The 15,000-nt window shown below is 39.3% G+C and overlaps 1 protein-coding gene across 2 annotated transcripts in view; it reads left to right on the top strand.

Moving 5' to 3' along the window:
• The window catches only part of LOC118395222 (myosin light chain kinase 3-like), a 42,620-nt gene extending 33,438 nt beyond the window's left edge, over positions 1 to 9,182 (top strand). For both annotated transcript variants that reach the window (XM_052463861.1, XM_052463860.1), the window contains 3 exons: positions 2,331 to 2,409; positions 7,114 to 7,171; positions 7,476 to 9,182. In XM_052463861.1, the coding sequence (XP_052319821.1) occupies positions 2,331 to 2,409; positions 7,114 to 7,170 (136 nt within the window). In that variant the 3' untranslated portion in view covers position 7,171; positions 7,476 to 9,182. The remainder of the gene's footprint in view (positions 1 to 2,330; positions 2,410 to 7,113; positions 7,172 to 7,475) is intronic.
• Positions 9,183 to 15,000: the final 5,818 nt, after the last annotated feature.

Genomic DNA, 15,000 nt, shown 5'->3' with positions numbered 1-15,000 from the left:
ATTTAATGTAATGGACATACACAAAGTAGTCAAAATTGGTGAAGTGAAATGAAAGAAATAACTTGTTTAAAATTAAAAATTTAAAACGGAAAAGTGGTGTGTGCATACGTATTCACCAACTTTGCTATGAAGATCTGGTGCAACCAATTACCTTCAGAAGTTACATAATTAGTTAGATTGCACACAGGGGGACTTTATTTAAATGTCACATGATCTGTTACATGATCTCAGTGTACCTGTTCTGAAAGGCCCCAGAGTCGCAACACCACAAAGCAAGGGGCACCACCAAGCAAAAAGCACTATGAAGACCAAGGAGCTCTCCAAACAGGTCAGGGACAAAGTTGTGGAGAGGTACAAATCAGGGTTGGGTTATAAAAAAGTATCCAAAACTTTGAACATCCCACAGAGCACCATTAAATCTATTAAAAAAATTGAAAGAATATGGCACCACAACAAACCTGCCAAGAGAGGGCCGCCCATCATGGAAAACGCTATGTCTAGCGCAAACCCAACACCTCTCACCACCCGAGAACACCATCCCCACAGTGAAGCATGGTGGTGGCAGCATCGTGCTGTGGGGATGTTTTTCATCAGCAGGGACTAGGAAACTGGTTAGAATTGAAGGAATGCTAAATGCAGGGAAATTCTTGAGGGAAACCTGTTTCAGTCTTTCAGAGATTTGAGACTGGGACGGAGGTTCACATTCCAGCAGGACAATGGCCCTAAGCATACTGCTAAAGCAACACTCGAGTGGTTTAAGGGGAAACATTTAAATGTCTTGGAATGGCCTAGTCAAAGCCCAGACCTCAATCCAATTGGGAATCTGTGGTATGACTTACAGATTGCTGTACACCAGCGGAACCCATCCAACTTGAAGGAGCTGGAGCAGTTTTGCCTTGAAGAATGGGCAAAAATCCCAGTGGCTATATGTGCCAAGCTTATAAGAGACATACCCCAAGAGACTTGCAGCTGTAATTGCTGCAAAAGGTGGCTCTACAAAGTATTGACTTTGGGGGGAATGAATAGTTATGCACGATCAAGTTTTCTGTTTTCTTTTGTCTTATTTCTTGTTTGTTTCATAATGAAAAATATTTTGTAACTTCAAATGATATACAACCCCCCCAAAAAATCCATTATAATTCCAGGTTGTAAGGCAACAAAACAGGAAAAATGCCAAGGGGGGTGAATACTTTCGCAAGCCACTGTACCCTCACTAAATTTAATTTTAACCAAACCCACCAAGCCCTTCCCAGACACGGAGGTATTTAAGGAATGCATGGTGACGGTATTGGAGGATTTGGCTATACCGATAAATCCAAGGACAGCATAATTACGTCTGTCAATCAGGTAGGCTTACCTCTTTTTATATAGGAAAATAGACTCTAGCAAAGCCCTATTTTTGTTAGTGAAGTTGAATTAAATAAAGACAATTGTTCAAATTAATTACTTTCGTCTCCGTTTGCTGTCCACCGCTGTTTGATTATGTCGCAGCCAATCAAAAACTGATGTCTGCCGACTTGCCTAATGATTTAAAAAGTGTCTGTCTCATGACATTGTTATACATTTGGTCTCCAGTCTATGAGCTATGGAAAAACCACATAGGCTACTACTCTTTCCACTGTAGGCTACATCATTTATGTAAAATGAATCTGATGGAGCGTTGCACCGCAGTGCTGCGTCTCTCTAACAGCACCCTGGAGAGGCGCGCTGGGCATGGACACAGTGGACACTGATTTCATGGGGTGGCATCAGCGCTCACCTAAATAGCCCTCATGCCACTGGGTGAGAGACGTTATCATTGTTTTTCAGACAGAGTAATGTGAGGTGTTATGTGTTGTTGGAGGTGCGTCTTGGTCAGTTTAGCTCGGAAAAGACCTCCCTCTTCAAACTGCAGCTCTAGGCGGCTGCCTAATCCTACCTAACGGGCGGTCCGGCCGTGGGGACCTAATCAAAGAATTACATTTAGAATCCCTATAAATTCTATAGCATCTCTATGGTCCTAATTATAAAGATTTTTCATTTAACTTTTACAACGTGTTAGCTTTTCTTGTGGCATAAACACAACCAGTTATGATGTTTTCATCTGATTGTCAAACAATCACGTCAAAGGGCTCACAGTATTTATTTTGCCAGGACGCCGTACCGGACCGTACCACCTTACGTTCTCCCCTGCATACATCTGCCTCATTCCACAATATATTGCTTAACACATAAAGTACATTTTGCAATATATTAAAATCTATCTCTCAGGGGAATGTCTGCCAAGAGACAGAGCTTTACATCTGTTTCTACATTTATCTCACTGCTTGTGTTTGTGTGTTATTGTGCAGTTGGAGGATAGGTGCCTCTGAAGCATTGAGGCATCCTTGGCTCTCTGACCCAGTCCTCCATCACCGACTTCATGAAAAGGTACAGGACACCTACTCACTCCTTATAGAGAACAATAGCATCAACCTTTTATCTCTGCACTGTCTCTATGCACACTTACAGGACACCTACTCACTCCTTATAGAGAACAATAGCATCGACCTTTTATCTCTGCACTGTCTCTATGCACACTTACAGGACACCTACTCACTCCTTATAGAGAACAATAGCATCAACCTTTTATCTCTGCACTGTCTCTATGCACACTTACAGGACACCTACTCACACCTTATAGAGAACAATAGACCTTTTATCTCTGCAGTGGACACCTACTCACACCTTATAGAGAACAATAGCATTGACCTTTTATCTCTATGCACACTGTCTCTATGCATCGACCTTTTATCTCTGCACTGTCTCTATGACACCTACTCTTATAGAGAACTCGACCTTTTATAGAGAACAGGACACCTACTCACTCCTTATGGCATCATCGACCTTTTATCTCTGCACTGTCTCTATGCACACTTACAGGACACCTACTCACACCTTATAGAGAACAGTGGCATCAACCTTTTATCTCTGCACTGTCTCTATGCACACTTACAGGACACCTATTTCTGCACTCCTTATAGAGAACAATAGAGAACAGCATCGACCTTTTATCTCTGCACTGTCTCTATGCACACTTACAGGACACCTACTCACACATTATAGAGAACAATAGCACTCCTTATAGAGAACAATAGCATCGACCAATTTTATCTCTGCACTGTCTCTATGCACACTTACAGGACACCTACTCACACCTTATAGAGAACAATAGCATCAACCTTTTATCTCTGCACTGTCTCTATGCACACTTACAGGACACCTACTCACACCTTATAGAGAACAATAGCATCATACCTTTTTTATTTCTGCACTGTCTCTATGCACACTTTTATCTCTGCACTGTCTCTACAGGACACTCTATACTCACACCTACAGGACACCTCACACCTTATATAGAGAACAGTGGCATCAACCTTTTTATTTCTGCACTGTCTCTATGCACACTTACAGGACACCTACTCACACCTTATAGAGAACAGTGGCATCTACCTTTTATTTCTGCACTGTCTCTATGCACACTTACAGGACACCTACTCACTCCTTATAGAGAACAGTGGCATCAACCTTTTATTTCTGCACTGTCTCTATGCACACTTACAGGACACCTACTCACACCTTATAGAGAACAGTGGCATCAACCTTTTATTTCTGCACTGTCTCTATGCACACTTACAGGACACCTACTCACCCCTTATAGAGAACAGTGGCATCAACCTTTTATTTCTGCACTGTCTCTATGCACACTTACAGGACACCTACTCACACCTTATAGAGAACAGTGGCATCAACCTTTTATTTCTGCACTGTCTCTATGCACACTTACAGGACACCCACTCACAGACAGTGCGTTCGGAAAGTATTCAGAACCCTTGACACATTTTGTTTGGTTACGGCCATATTCTAAAATGGATACAATTATTTCCCCCCCTCATCAATCTATAAAACAATACCCTATAATGACAAAGCAAAAGCAGGTTTCTAGATATTTTTGCTAATTTATTACAAAAGAAAATAAAAATATATTTTATTTACGTAAGTATTCAGACCCTTTACTCACTACCTTGTTGAAGCACCTTTGGCAGCGATTACAGCCTTGAGTATTCTTGAGTATAACGCTGCAAGCTTGGCACACCTGTATTTATGGAGCGGCAGGAAGCCTAGTGGTTAGAGTGTTGGACTAGTAACCGAAAGGTTGCAAGTTTGAATGCCCGAGCTGACAAGGTAAAAATCTGGCGTTCTGCCACTGAACAAGGCAGTTAACCCACTGTTCCTAGGCCGTCATTGAAAATAAGAATTTGTTCTTAACTGACTTGCCTAGTTAAATAAAAGTAACATTTGGGGAGTTTCTCCCATTCTTCTCTGCAGATCCTCTCAAGCTCTGTCATTGGATGGGGAGCATTGCTGCACAGCTATTTTCAGGTCTCTCCAGAGATGTTCGATCGGGTTCAAGTACGGGCTCTGGCTGGGCCACTCAAGGACATTCAGAGACTTCTCCACAAGCCACTCCTGCATTGTTCTGGCAGTGTTCTTAGGGTTGTTGTCCTGTTAGAAGGTGAACCTTCACACCAGTCTAAGGTCCTGAGCGCTCTGGAGCAGATTTTCATCAAGGATCTCTCTGTTCATCTTTCCCTCGATTCTGATCAATCTCCCAGTCCCTGCCTCTGAAAAGCACCCCCACAGAATGATGCTGCCACCACCATGCTTCACCGTAGGGATGGTCCCTGGTTTCCTCCAGACGAGACGTTTGGCATTCAGGCAAAAGAGTTCAATCTTGATTCCATCTGACCAGAGAATCCTGTTTCTCATGGTCTGAGAGACTTCAGGTGCCTTTTGGCAAACTCCAAGGGGGCTGTCATGTGCCTTTTACTGAGGACTGGCTTCTGTCTTGCCACTCTACCACAAAGGCCTGATTGGTGGAGTGCTGCAGAAATGGTTGTCCACCTGGAAGGTTCTCCCATCTCCACATTGGAACTCTAGAGCTCTAGAGCTCTTACCTAGACCATCGGGTTCTAGGTAACCTTCCTGACCAAGGCCCTTCTCCCCCGATTGTTTTGTTTGCTATAGGAAGTGTCTTGGTGGTTCCAAACTTCATTCATTTAAGTATGATGGATTCCACTGTGTTCTTAGGGGACCTTCAATGCTGCAGACATTTTTTGGTACCTTTCCCCAGATCTGTACCTCGACACAATCCTGTCTCGGAGCGTTACGGACAATTCCTAAGACCTCATTGCTTGGTTTTTGCTCTGACATGCACTGTCAACTGTGGGACCTTATATAGACGGTTGTGTGCCTTTACAAATCATGTCCAATCAATTGAATTTACCACATGTGGACTCCAATCAAGATGTAGAAACATCTCAAGGATGACCAATGGAAACAGGATGCACCAGTGCTCAATTCGAGACTCATAGCAAAGGGTCTGAATACTTTGTAAATAAGTCATTTCAGTTTTTTGAAATATTTGCAACAGTTTCTAAAAACCTGTTTTCACTTTGTAATTATGTGGCATTGTATGTTGATTGCTGAGATGTTTTATATCTTTAATCAATTTTTAGAAGAGGGCTGTAATGCAACAAAATGTGGACCAAGTGAAGGGGTCTGAATACTTTCCGAAGGCACTGTACAAGCTGCTTCTACTCTGTTTATCTTATATCCTGTTGCCTAGTCCTTACCCCTATAGATATCTACCTCCATCACTCCAGTATCCCTGCACATTGTAAATGTGGTATTGGAACTGTCCCTATATGTCAGGGGTCGGCAACCTTTTTTGTTTGGAGTGCCAATTTACTATTTATCTTAACACGTCTAGCGATCTGTGTGCTAGTAGTGATTTTCAAATGTGCATTACAACTAATTGTGTCTGTTGAATATCCACAAAAGTAAGAATTCCATAGCTCGATTAACAGAGGCGCTTTCCGTTAGCCCCGCAGGCTTGATCTTGGAACACAGATTCTATTGGTGAATTATATAGTGACATTTAACCACGGGGTGGCCAATCTTATCTTCGGGCCAGCTTTCCGAATCCTTTGTTTCCCCACCGTAGCTGGGTGTAATAGTGAATATGTTTTTGATATCGACACCTCTCTCCTCAAAATGATCTGTGAAGGCTTTTGCTACGTCTTCCCCTTTAGTAGTACCATGCACGGGTTTTATAGACCAATCACAGTCACCGTATGTTGCAACAACTGCCAGACGTGGAATGTCAATCACATCCAAACTCTCATCAAGAGCCACACAGGTGCGTCTTTTGACGCTACAGTTTGCTGCTCCTATACATTTTCAACCATCTCGGTAACACGCCTTTCAACAGTTCTGGCAGACACAGGCGTGTCTTTTGTCTTTGAGATTATTGTGTCTTTTTGAGTCCTTCAGTCTTGTCCGCCTTATCGTTAAAGTTTTTCTCATGTCTCGTTCCAAATATGATGCCGCACACTTGATGTCCGACAAACAACAGGTTTACAGCAAAGAGAGCAAATAGACCGGTGCATCAGTAAAACAAATCATTATTCATTTGTCCAAGAGGCAATAAATGAGTGGACATCTGCCTTGTTTTTCTTTGCTGATGACATTTTGTGCCCTGCACTTTTTGAAATAAGAAAAGAAGGCGTGCTTGCCGCTAGCCATGTGAAAACGAATCTCTCATCTTCAGTGCTGCCTTGGTTTTGAATTTTGTGGGAGATGTGAGGTGGGTTGTCTTGCACTGAACTAATAATATGAAACTCCTGCAAAATCATGAAAGCCCATTGGCTAATCAGGATTGACATACCTTGGAAACTATGACATTGCAGTGAATACCAACGCAAATTTGAAATCGATGTATCGAAGGCTGGCACACGTGCCTTAGGTTGCCGACCCCTGCTGTATATAGTAGGCTTACGCATTGTGTTCTTCATATTATGTTTTTCTAGAATTGCATTGTTGGGTTTTTGAGTTTTCAAAAAAGGCATTTCACCGTAACTTGTGCATGTGACATTAAAACTTGAAACAGCTTACTTACCTTAGAGGATATTGCTATATTATGAAGTGGTGTAGTTCTATTTTTAAAACAGGCACTGATTGGTTTGCTGAGGTTAGGAAGTGTTTTTGTTTCTAATTGTTATGGAGTATTGGACTTAACTTTGTGTTTTATAGAAGAACATGTGTCACTGTTCCCGGCGATCTTCATGTGTACCCATTACAGAGAGTTGAGGTAAGACGCTAAACCTTCCTCATCACAAATTATATCTACTTCCTACTGCACATTTTTGTCTACATTTGTGTAAACACCCTATACAGTTTAATGGAATATTTTCCCCAAAATGCTACGTCTCAAGTCAGGATTCAGTTCTCAATCTCCACAATGAAGTAATGTCCTCCTAGGAACCACCAGGGGGAAGCATTTTCTCAATGTTTGTGCATAAAGGCAGTAAGAAATTCAGATTAGAGCAAAACAGCCCCAAAATGTTGACATTGCTGAAACTGAAGTGTTTCCCATCCCGTTATGTTTTGAGCAGCATGATGACTAGACGACGCCAGCTGTGGCCACCTGGACCAAGCCTGCTGTACACCTGCATGTTTACCAGCGCTTACCTATCTAAACACCTGTAGAAGTACACCTGTAGAACTACTGGAGCTTACCTGTCTGTACACCTGTAGAACTACAACCTGCAAAACTACAACCTGTAGAATTACTGGAGCTTTACCTGTCTGTACACCTGTAGAACTACAACCTGTAGAATTACTGGAGCTTACCTGTCTGTATACCAATAGAACTACAACCTGTAGAATTACTGGAGCTTACCTGTCTGTATACCAATAGAACTACAACCTGTAGAATTACTGGAGCTTTACCTGTCTGTACACCTGTAGAACTACAACCTGCAAAACTACAACCTGTAGAATTACTGGAGCTTTACCTGTCTGTACACCTGTAGAACTACAACCTGTAGAATTACTGGAGCTTACCTGTCTGTATACCAATAGAACTACAACCTGTAGAACTACAACCTGTAGAACTACCGTAGCTGTGTGATGGTTGGACGATACATGTTACCTGAACAACTGTTAGCTCACTAGATATGCTGTTTTGTTGTTTTTTTTAACGTATATCCAAGGATAGGTCAAAAATTAGACAAAAATAAGGAATTGGTTTTAGTGGAAACATTACCCGACAGTCATACTGTACTTTTTTGAGTGGGTTGTCATGTACTGTAAAAGTGCTATTTCAGTGTGATGCCAAAGCTTAGAAGCCTGGAGGGTGTCGTGAAAGATAGTATGCTAGGTACAGTATGTGAATTTCATCTGCAACGCAAGGTTAGTATGACATAACACCAAACTCTAACCTCGTATCTTGTAAATACTTTGGGGGTTTTGTCAGACAAACTAGATTCCAGATTTTAAAAAATGTTTACTTTTAGCCAACGTTGTTTCCCTGTTGTACAGTTGTACTGTTATCTTCCCTCATGTGTGAATCCATTTTCATTAGCTTTATTTCCATCTCCGTTATCCACAATGCATCTCAACGTTTATGCTGTGATGCTGCTCTCCATTTCATCTCATTTTCTGTTCATGTAAAAGAGTTCCGTGTTGAGTACTGTACCCCACTTTTCCTCGGACTGTGTGTGTATTTATCAAACCAAAGGATTTTTCCGTTTAACTTGACTGATAGACAGACAAATGTCATGTGTTTGCTGTTTGTTTTGTGCTCTCTTGATATTGAGTGTAAATAGATCAGATGTCATGTGTTTGCTGTTTGTTTTGTGCTCTCTTGATATTGAGTGTAAATAGATCAGATGTCATGTGTTTGCTGTTTGTTTTGTGCTCTCTTGATATTGAGTGTAAATAGATCAGATGTCATGTGTTTGCTGTTTGTTTTGTGCTCTCTTGATATTGAGTGTAAATAGATCAGATGTCATATGTTTGCTGTTTGTTTTGTGCTCTCTTGATATTGAGTGTAAATAGATCAGATGTCGTATGTTTGCTGTTTGTTTTGTGCTCTCTTGATATTGAGTGTAAATAGATCAGATGTCATGTGTTTGCTGTTTGTTTTGTGCTCTCTTGATATTGAGTGTAAATAGATCAGATGTCATGTGTTTGCTGTTTGTTTTGTGCTCTCTTGATATTGAGTGTAAATAGATCAGATGTCATATGTTTGCTGTTTGTTTTGTGCTCTCTTGATATTGAGTGTAAATAGATCAGATGTCATATGTTTGCTGTTTGTTTTGTGCTCTCTTGATATTTGTAAATAAATATTGTATGTTTGCTGTTTGTTTTGTAAATTAGTAAATAGATCAGATGTCATGTGTTTGCTGTTTGTTTTGTGCTCTCTTGATATTGAGTGTAAATAGATCAGATGTCATGTGTTTGCTGTTTGTTTTGTGTCTTGATATTGAGTGTAAATAGATCAGATGTCATATGTTTGCTGTTTGTTTTGTGCTCTCTTGATATTGAGTGTAAATAGATCAGATGTCATGTGTTTGCTGTTTGTTTTGTGCTCTCTTTTTGTAAATAGCAGATGTCATGTGTTTGCTGTTTGTTTTGTGCTCTCTTGATATTGAGTGTAAATAGATCAGATGTCATGTGTTTGCTGTTTGTTTTGTGCTCTCTTGATATTGAGTGTAAATAGATCAGATGTCATATGTTTGTTTTTGCTCTCTGTGTTCAGATGTCATTGTTTGCTGTTTGTTTTGTGCTCTTGATATTGAGTGTAAATAATCAGATGTCATGTGTTTGCTGTTTGTTTTGTGCTCTCTTGATATGTGTAAATAGATCATGTCATGTGTTTGCTGTTTGTTTTGTGCTCTCTTGATATTGAGTGTAAATAGATCAGAATGTGTTTTGTTTGTTTTGTGCTCTCTTGATATTGAGTGTAATAATAGATCAGATGTCATGTGTTTGCTGTTTGTTTTGTGCTCTCTTGATATTGAGTGTAAATAGATCAGATGTCATGTGTTTGCTGTTTGTTTTGTGCTCTCTTGATATTGAGTGTAAATAGATCAGATGTCATGTGTTTGCTGTTTGTTTTGTGCTCTCTTGATATTGAGTGTAAATAGATCAAATGTGTTAATGGTTGCTTAAACTTTTAATGCAGACCTGGGGTACTTAGTAATGAGTCTGGGAAAGCATTGTTATACTGTTTTCATTTTCTTGAAATCATTCGATCCATTATAGAATTATAGAATATAAATTGCTGTTGATAATCTATATTGTATTTTGGAAAAATATGTACTTTCAGTAAAGAAAATGGAAATACTATTTTTGTTATTTCACACAGACAGAACAAAAAAGGCCTAAGTTCAAGCAAGGATATTAATACATTTAAATCTCAAATAATCTGACAATGTTCGGGATGTTTTATCTATGTTCTAGTATATTTGTAAGTCTACAGTATGAATAGGGTTGCATGGATCTTGTCTGGTCAGGTTTTATAAGCTCTAGGATGTGCACTTTAAATGGTTATTTGTTTAAATCAGATGAATTTATCAAAACTAATCCTGGCACTTAAGAGAAAATACCATTTTAGAAATGATGTTTTTATGCCTGTAGTCATACCCTGCATTATTTCATTATATTTTGTTAATGTGTGTGTGTATATGTATATATATCCCCAACAGTTTTACTTTATATTCAAATCATATTATTTTATTAGTATTTTCTTTGTTTTCTTTGGATTTTTTAAAATGTTGCCTTTGTTACTTTTTATTTAATGAAAGCATGCTTTTTGCTTTCATGTGCTCAGTAAAACCAATTATAGTACATACATGACACATTATACATAATTATTTCAATGTGTAGGGTTGTGCATAAATGTTTCCATAGCTACTATTGTTATTTGTTCAAACCTTTTCTCAATGCTTGTCCACATGTTATCATTTTGTAATTAAAAAATAAAACTACTTTATTACCTTCCATGAATGTTGGCTATTGGAAAGTATACTAGCTATTAGAATTAAATATGGCTAGTATTTCATATATTACACTTTTCCTCTATGGTGTATATGTATCTTAGGTTTACAGTTGTGTAAACAGTAAAACTGCTGTCTTTTTAGTCCGTTGGACACTGATTGTCATTGTTTTGAAGGATAGAGTACCACAAAAAAATACAATAATAATCTGATCTCAGCAATGGAGTGAAACACATTTTGAATTCAATGTGTCTTTTGAAGTTTTGGACCATTAAAACTTAAATAAATATTACAGCGAAAGAAAAATCACCTTTATTATCATTTAAGTTGTGTATTTTTGTATTTTACCTTTTATTTAACTAGTCAGTTAAGGACAAATTCTTATTTACAATGACGGCCTACATTATCACACGTGTCTTTTCATTGAAATTCTCTTTTAATTTTAAAATCAAATTGTGTTGTATTTCCAACATAAAGTAAGAACAAATCTTTAGTTCTGAGTTTCTGTCAATCACAGTGTTGGTGTTTTGTTGGTTTCCTGGCTGTAGCTCCTGTTGCTTCGAGGCTCAACCAATCCCAATGGGTTTTTAATTCCTTTGACCACATGTGTCCAGTAGAGGGCAGTAAAACTAGGAAAGAAATCCGTAGCCTACTCAGGATTTCAATGTAGACATATATTGAGTGGACAAAACATTAGGAACACCTGCTGTTTCCATGACAAACTGCCCAGGTGAATCCAGGTGAAAGCTATGATCCCTTGTTGATGTCACTTTTTAAATACACTTCAATCAGTGCAGATAAAGTGGACGAGACAGGGTAAAGAAGGATTTGTGAGACTTGGAATGTAAATATGTGCCGTTTCAGCAGGTAAAGACAAAATATTTAGGTGTCTTTTTATACGGGGTATGGTAGTAGGTGCCAGACACACCGGTTTGAGTGTGTCAAGAACTGCAACGCTACACAGCTTCCCATGGGTATCAAGAATGGGCCACCAACCAAAGGACATCCAGCCAACTTGACACAACTGTGGGAAGCATTGGAGTCAACATGGACCAGCATCCCTGTGGAGTGCTTTTTGCACCTTGTAGGGTCCATGCCCCCCGACAAATTGAGGTTGTTCTGAGGGCAAAAGTGGGTGCCATGAAATATTAAGATGGTGTTCCTAATGTTTTGTGCACTCAGTGTAGGTCTACTCAGTCATACTCATTAGGCTCTCATTTTAAACAAAAGCAATGTTCAAAAGTTGCAGCAGGTGGGTCGTTCAACCAATTTGGTGTCTTTTGAGCAGTGTAATTTAGTTCGACCTAATTTTAACATTCAGTCATAAAAAAATGTCGTTGTCCCCATCTCATTTGGTGAAATAAAAAATGGACTATAGCAAGTACCAAATAAGTGCCAAATAAAGCAACAGGGTTGACGATTTGTTCTTAAATCATCCATACATTCCCTTGTTACAGGGAGAATGGAAGATTGTTTTAAGCAACAGTGAGTGGCAATTGAATGCAAATTCAATTCAAACATTGCTAGCCTGTCTATCTGTGTGTAACAGGGTTGATGTTTTACGCTCAACCAACTCAGTTTTCACCACCACAAAACACCAGAAAATGGCCAAAAAGAGTAGAACTAGCTTACCTGGTTTGACTCTATGATTTGACTATTAAATGTTCAATGTTTCTTTAGAATAATAAAATAAAGGAATAGTTCCACCATATTAAAATGAGAGTTCAGTTCACGTATAGGGTTAAACTTCAAATGATGTACAGACGTAAATGATTCACGAATCACATCACATAACGAATCATCTTCACAAATGATTCACTAATCACGTTAAATGTTTAATCATCTTCAGAAATGGCTACAACATAAGTAGGGCTTTGATTGTGAAACTTGGATACATGTTGGGATTAAGTGGGTTAAAATCGTCCTAGAAGTGGCGCAGGGTTGACCAAGGGATTTATTGAATTCTCCATGTGGTCTATATCAATGAATATAACAGGCTCTTAAAAATGCAATGTCGGTGCACAATTTCTACTTAAAATATCAAAGGCACTCTTTTCATGGAACGACCCAGGTACTTTTAAGACCAGGTCTGATGGTACAGTATATCTCCTTGGTTTAATGGGTTGTCAATAGCCATTTGCTGCAAGTGTTCATGGCACGGCTGTAGTTGCTGTAGCATTTGTCGATCTGCCTCTTCATTACCAAGTTTTCAAGTTGAGTTTGTCATTTTTTTCAGAAGGTGTTTACAGATACAGGTAGAACATTCAACATCATTTTAATTCAGATATATTCATATATTCAGTTATGATATTTGTATTTCATATAAACGACTTTCCTGTTCCTGTGGGCTGCCAACCTGAAAGAATCATTTAAGAAACAATCAAAGAAATGCATACAAAGACAAAAGAACAGCATCAACAGAAATATTCTGTATGCAAGGAAAATAAAAATGAAAAAAGGCTCCCCCTTCCCAAGCCACCCCCCCCAACCCCCTCAGTCCCCATCCACCCGCATCCTCCACCCCCACCCGAAAACCATGTTCCCCACCCCTTCCCACCATGCCTAGCTCCCCTCCTCCCGCATCTTCATCTTCATCTCCCCTACCCCCCACATCCCGACCCAAAGAAAGCATGCCTCCCACCCCCTCCTGTCCCACCAGGCAACCGAGGTGGCTTATCAGTCCCCCTCCCACCCATCCATACCCTGAGTTTCCCCTTATATTCCCCCTAATAAACCCCCCCCCCCCCACAATGACCAGAGTCTCATTAAATATACAGTATATTGTTGGTTTGTATTTTGAGGCTTTAGTTGACATTTTTTAGTTGACACTTTAGTTGACTTTTTTTTTACAGAGGTAAGTATATTTGTCAATGCCTCAATTGTTCCTTGACTAGCACCATTCATTCTCGTTGTCGATAATTCTAATGTTATTATTTCTAATAGTAACTGTATCCACTGGTTAAATGGGAGAGAGTGAGGTGGCTGCCATCTTAGAGCCCCAACATGTTTTGCAGCAGTGCTGCCTGCCAGCAGTAATCTTCTCTGATTAAATGAGAGATTCAAAGGGCTATTATCATTAAGTAACATAACGGCAGGGGAGCTTTGAATATTTACATTCATTCTCTTTGAAATGAATTTTGTGACTTTGTCCCAAAAGCATTTAACTGCAGGGCACTCCCACATCATATGAAGGAATGTCCCTACCTGATTATGGGACACAATGAACATTTGGAAGTTGGGGCCATTTTCATTATAAAACGCTTCTTGGGTGTTAGATAAAATCTCTGAACAAATTTGAAATGAATAAATTGATGGTTTGGATCACGGGATCATTCCTGAGTTCTGATTATATGACTAGGATTGTTATTGGGTAACGCATAAAATACATTTCATGAATAAGCATTAATAAATCGTTTTTTAAGCATGACTAGGTATTTAATTATTTGTAAACATGTTTAATTAAGAATGGCCTCATGAACGTTCATGTAAAATATAACTCATTGTTGTTTTGATGCCATTTTAGTTAACATCTCTTAGGTTTGCAAGCGATAGCTACACACAGAGAATGCCACCACAGCCTGGTCTTATAGACTAAACATAATACATGTCAATACGGGACACTCTAATTAGTATGATATGTTACATTTGTTACGGTTACATAAGGCAGATGGTTACTTAAAGCAAAAAACTAAAGTAGGATGGGTGGGTGTATAACAAGAACATCTCGCAACCCAAGGGATGCGAGTTCGAATCTCATCACAGACAACTTGAGTTAATTAGCACGTTTTCTACTTAAAATATCAAAGGCACTATTTTTCTTGTTACTTTGCAACTACTTAGCATGTTAGCTAACCCTTCCCCTGACCCTAATTGCAACCCTTTAACCTAACTCCTAAACGTAACCCTAACCTTAACCCCTAACTCCTAGCCAAGCTAAGATATGATATGAATTGTAATTCGTAAAACATATCATATGAAATGGGCGATGGACATCCACAAATGAATACCTACTGTACAATACGAAACGCAATCTATCATACTAGATGGAGTGACTCTGATTTACGTACAGAATAATACGAATTGCTCTGAGACCAGGTTGGCCACCATGGTCAAACCATGTCCTCCTGAACTCTCA

Source organism: Oncorhynchus keta, chromosome 15, assembly GCF_023373465.1.
Source record: "Oncorhynchus keta strain PuntledgeMale-10-30-2019 chromosome 15, Oket_V2, whole genome shotgun sequence".
Lineage (NCBI taxonomy): Eukaryota > Metazoa > Chordata > Actinopteri > Salmoniformes > Salmonidae > Oncorhynchus > Oncorhynchus keta.
This window is presented reverse-complemented; position numbering and strand designations above follow the sequence as displayed.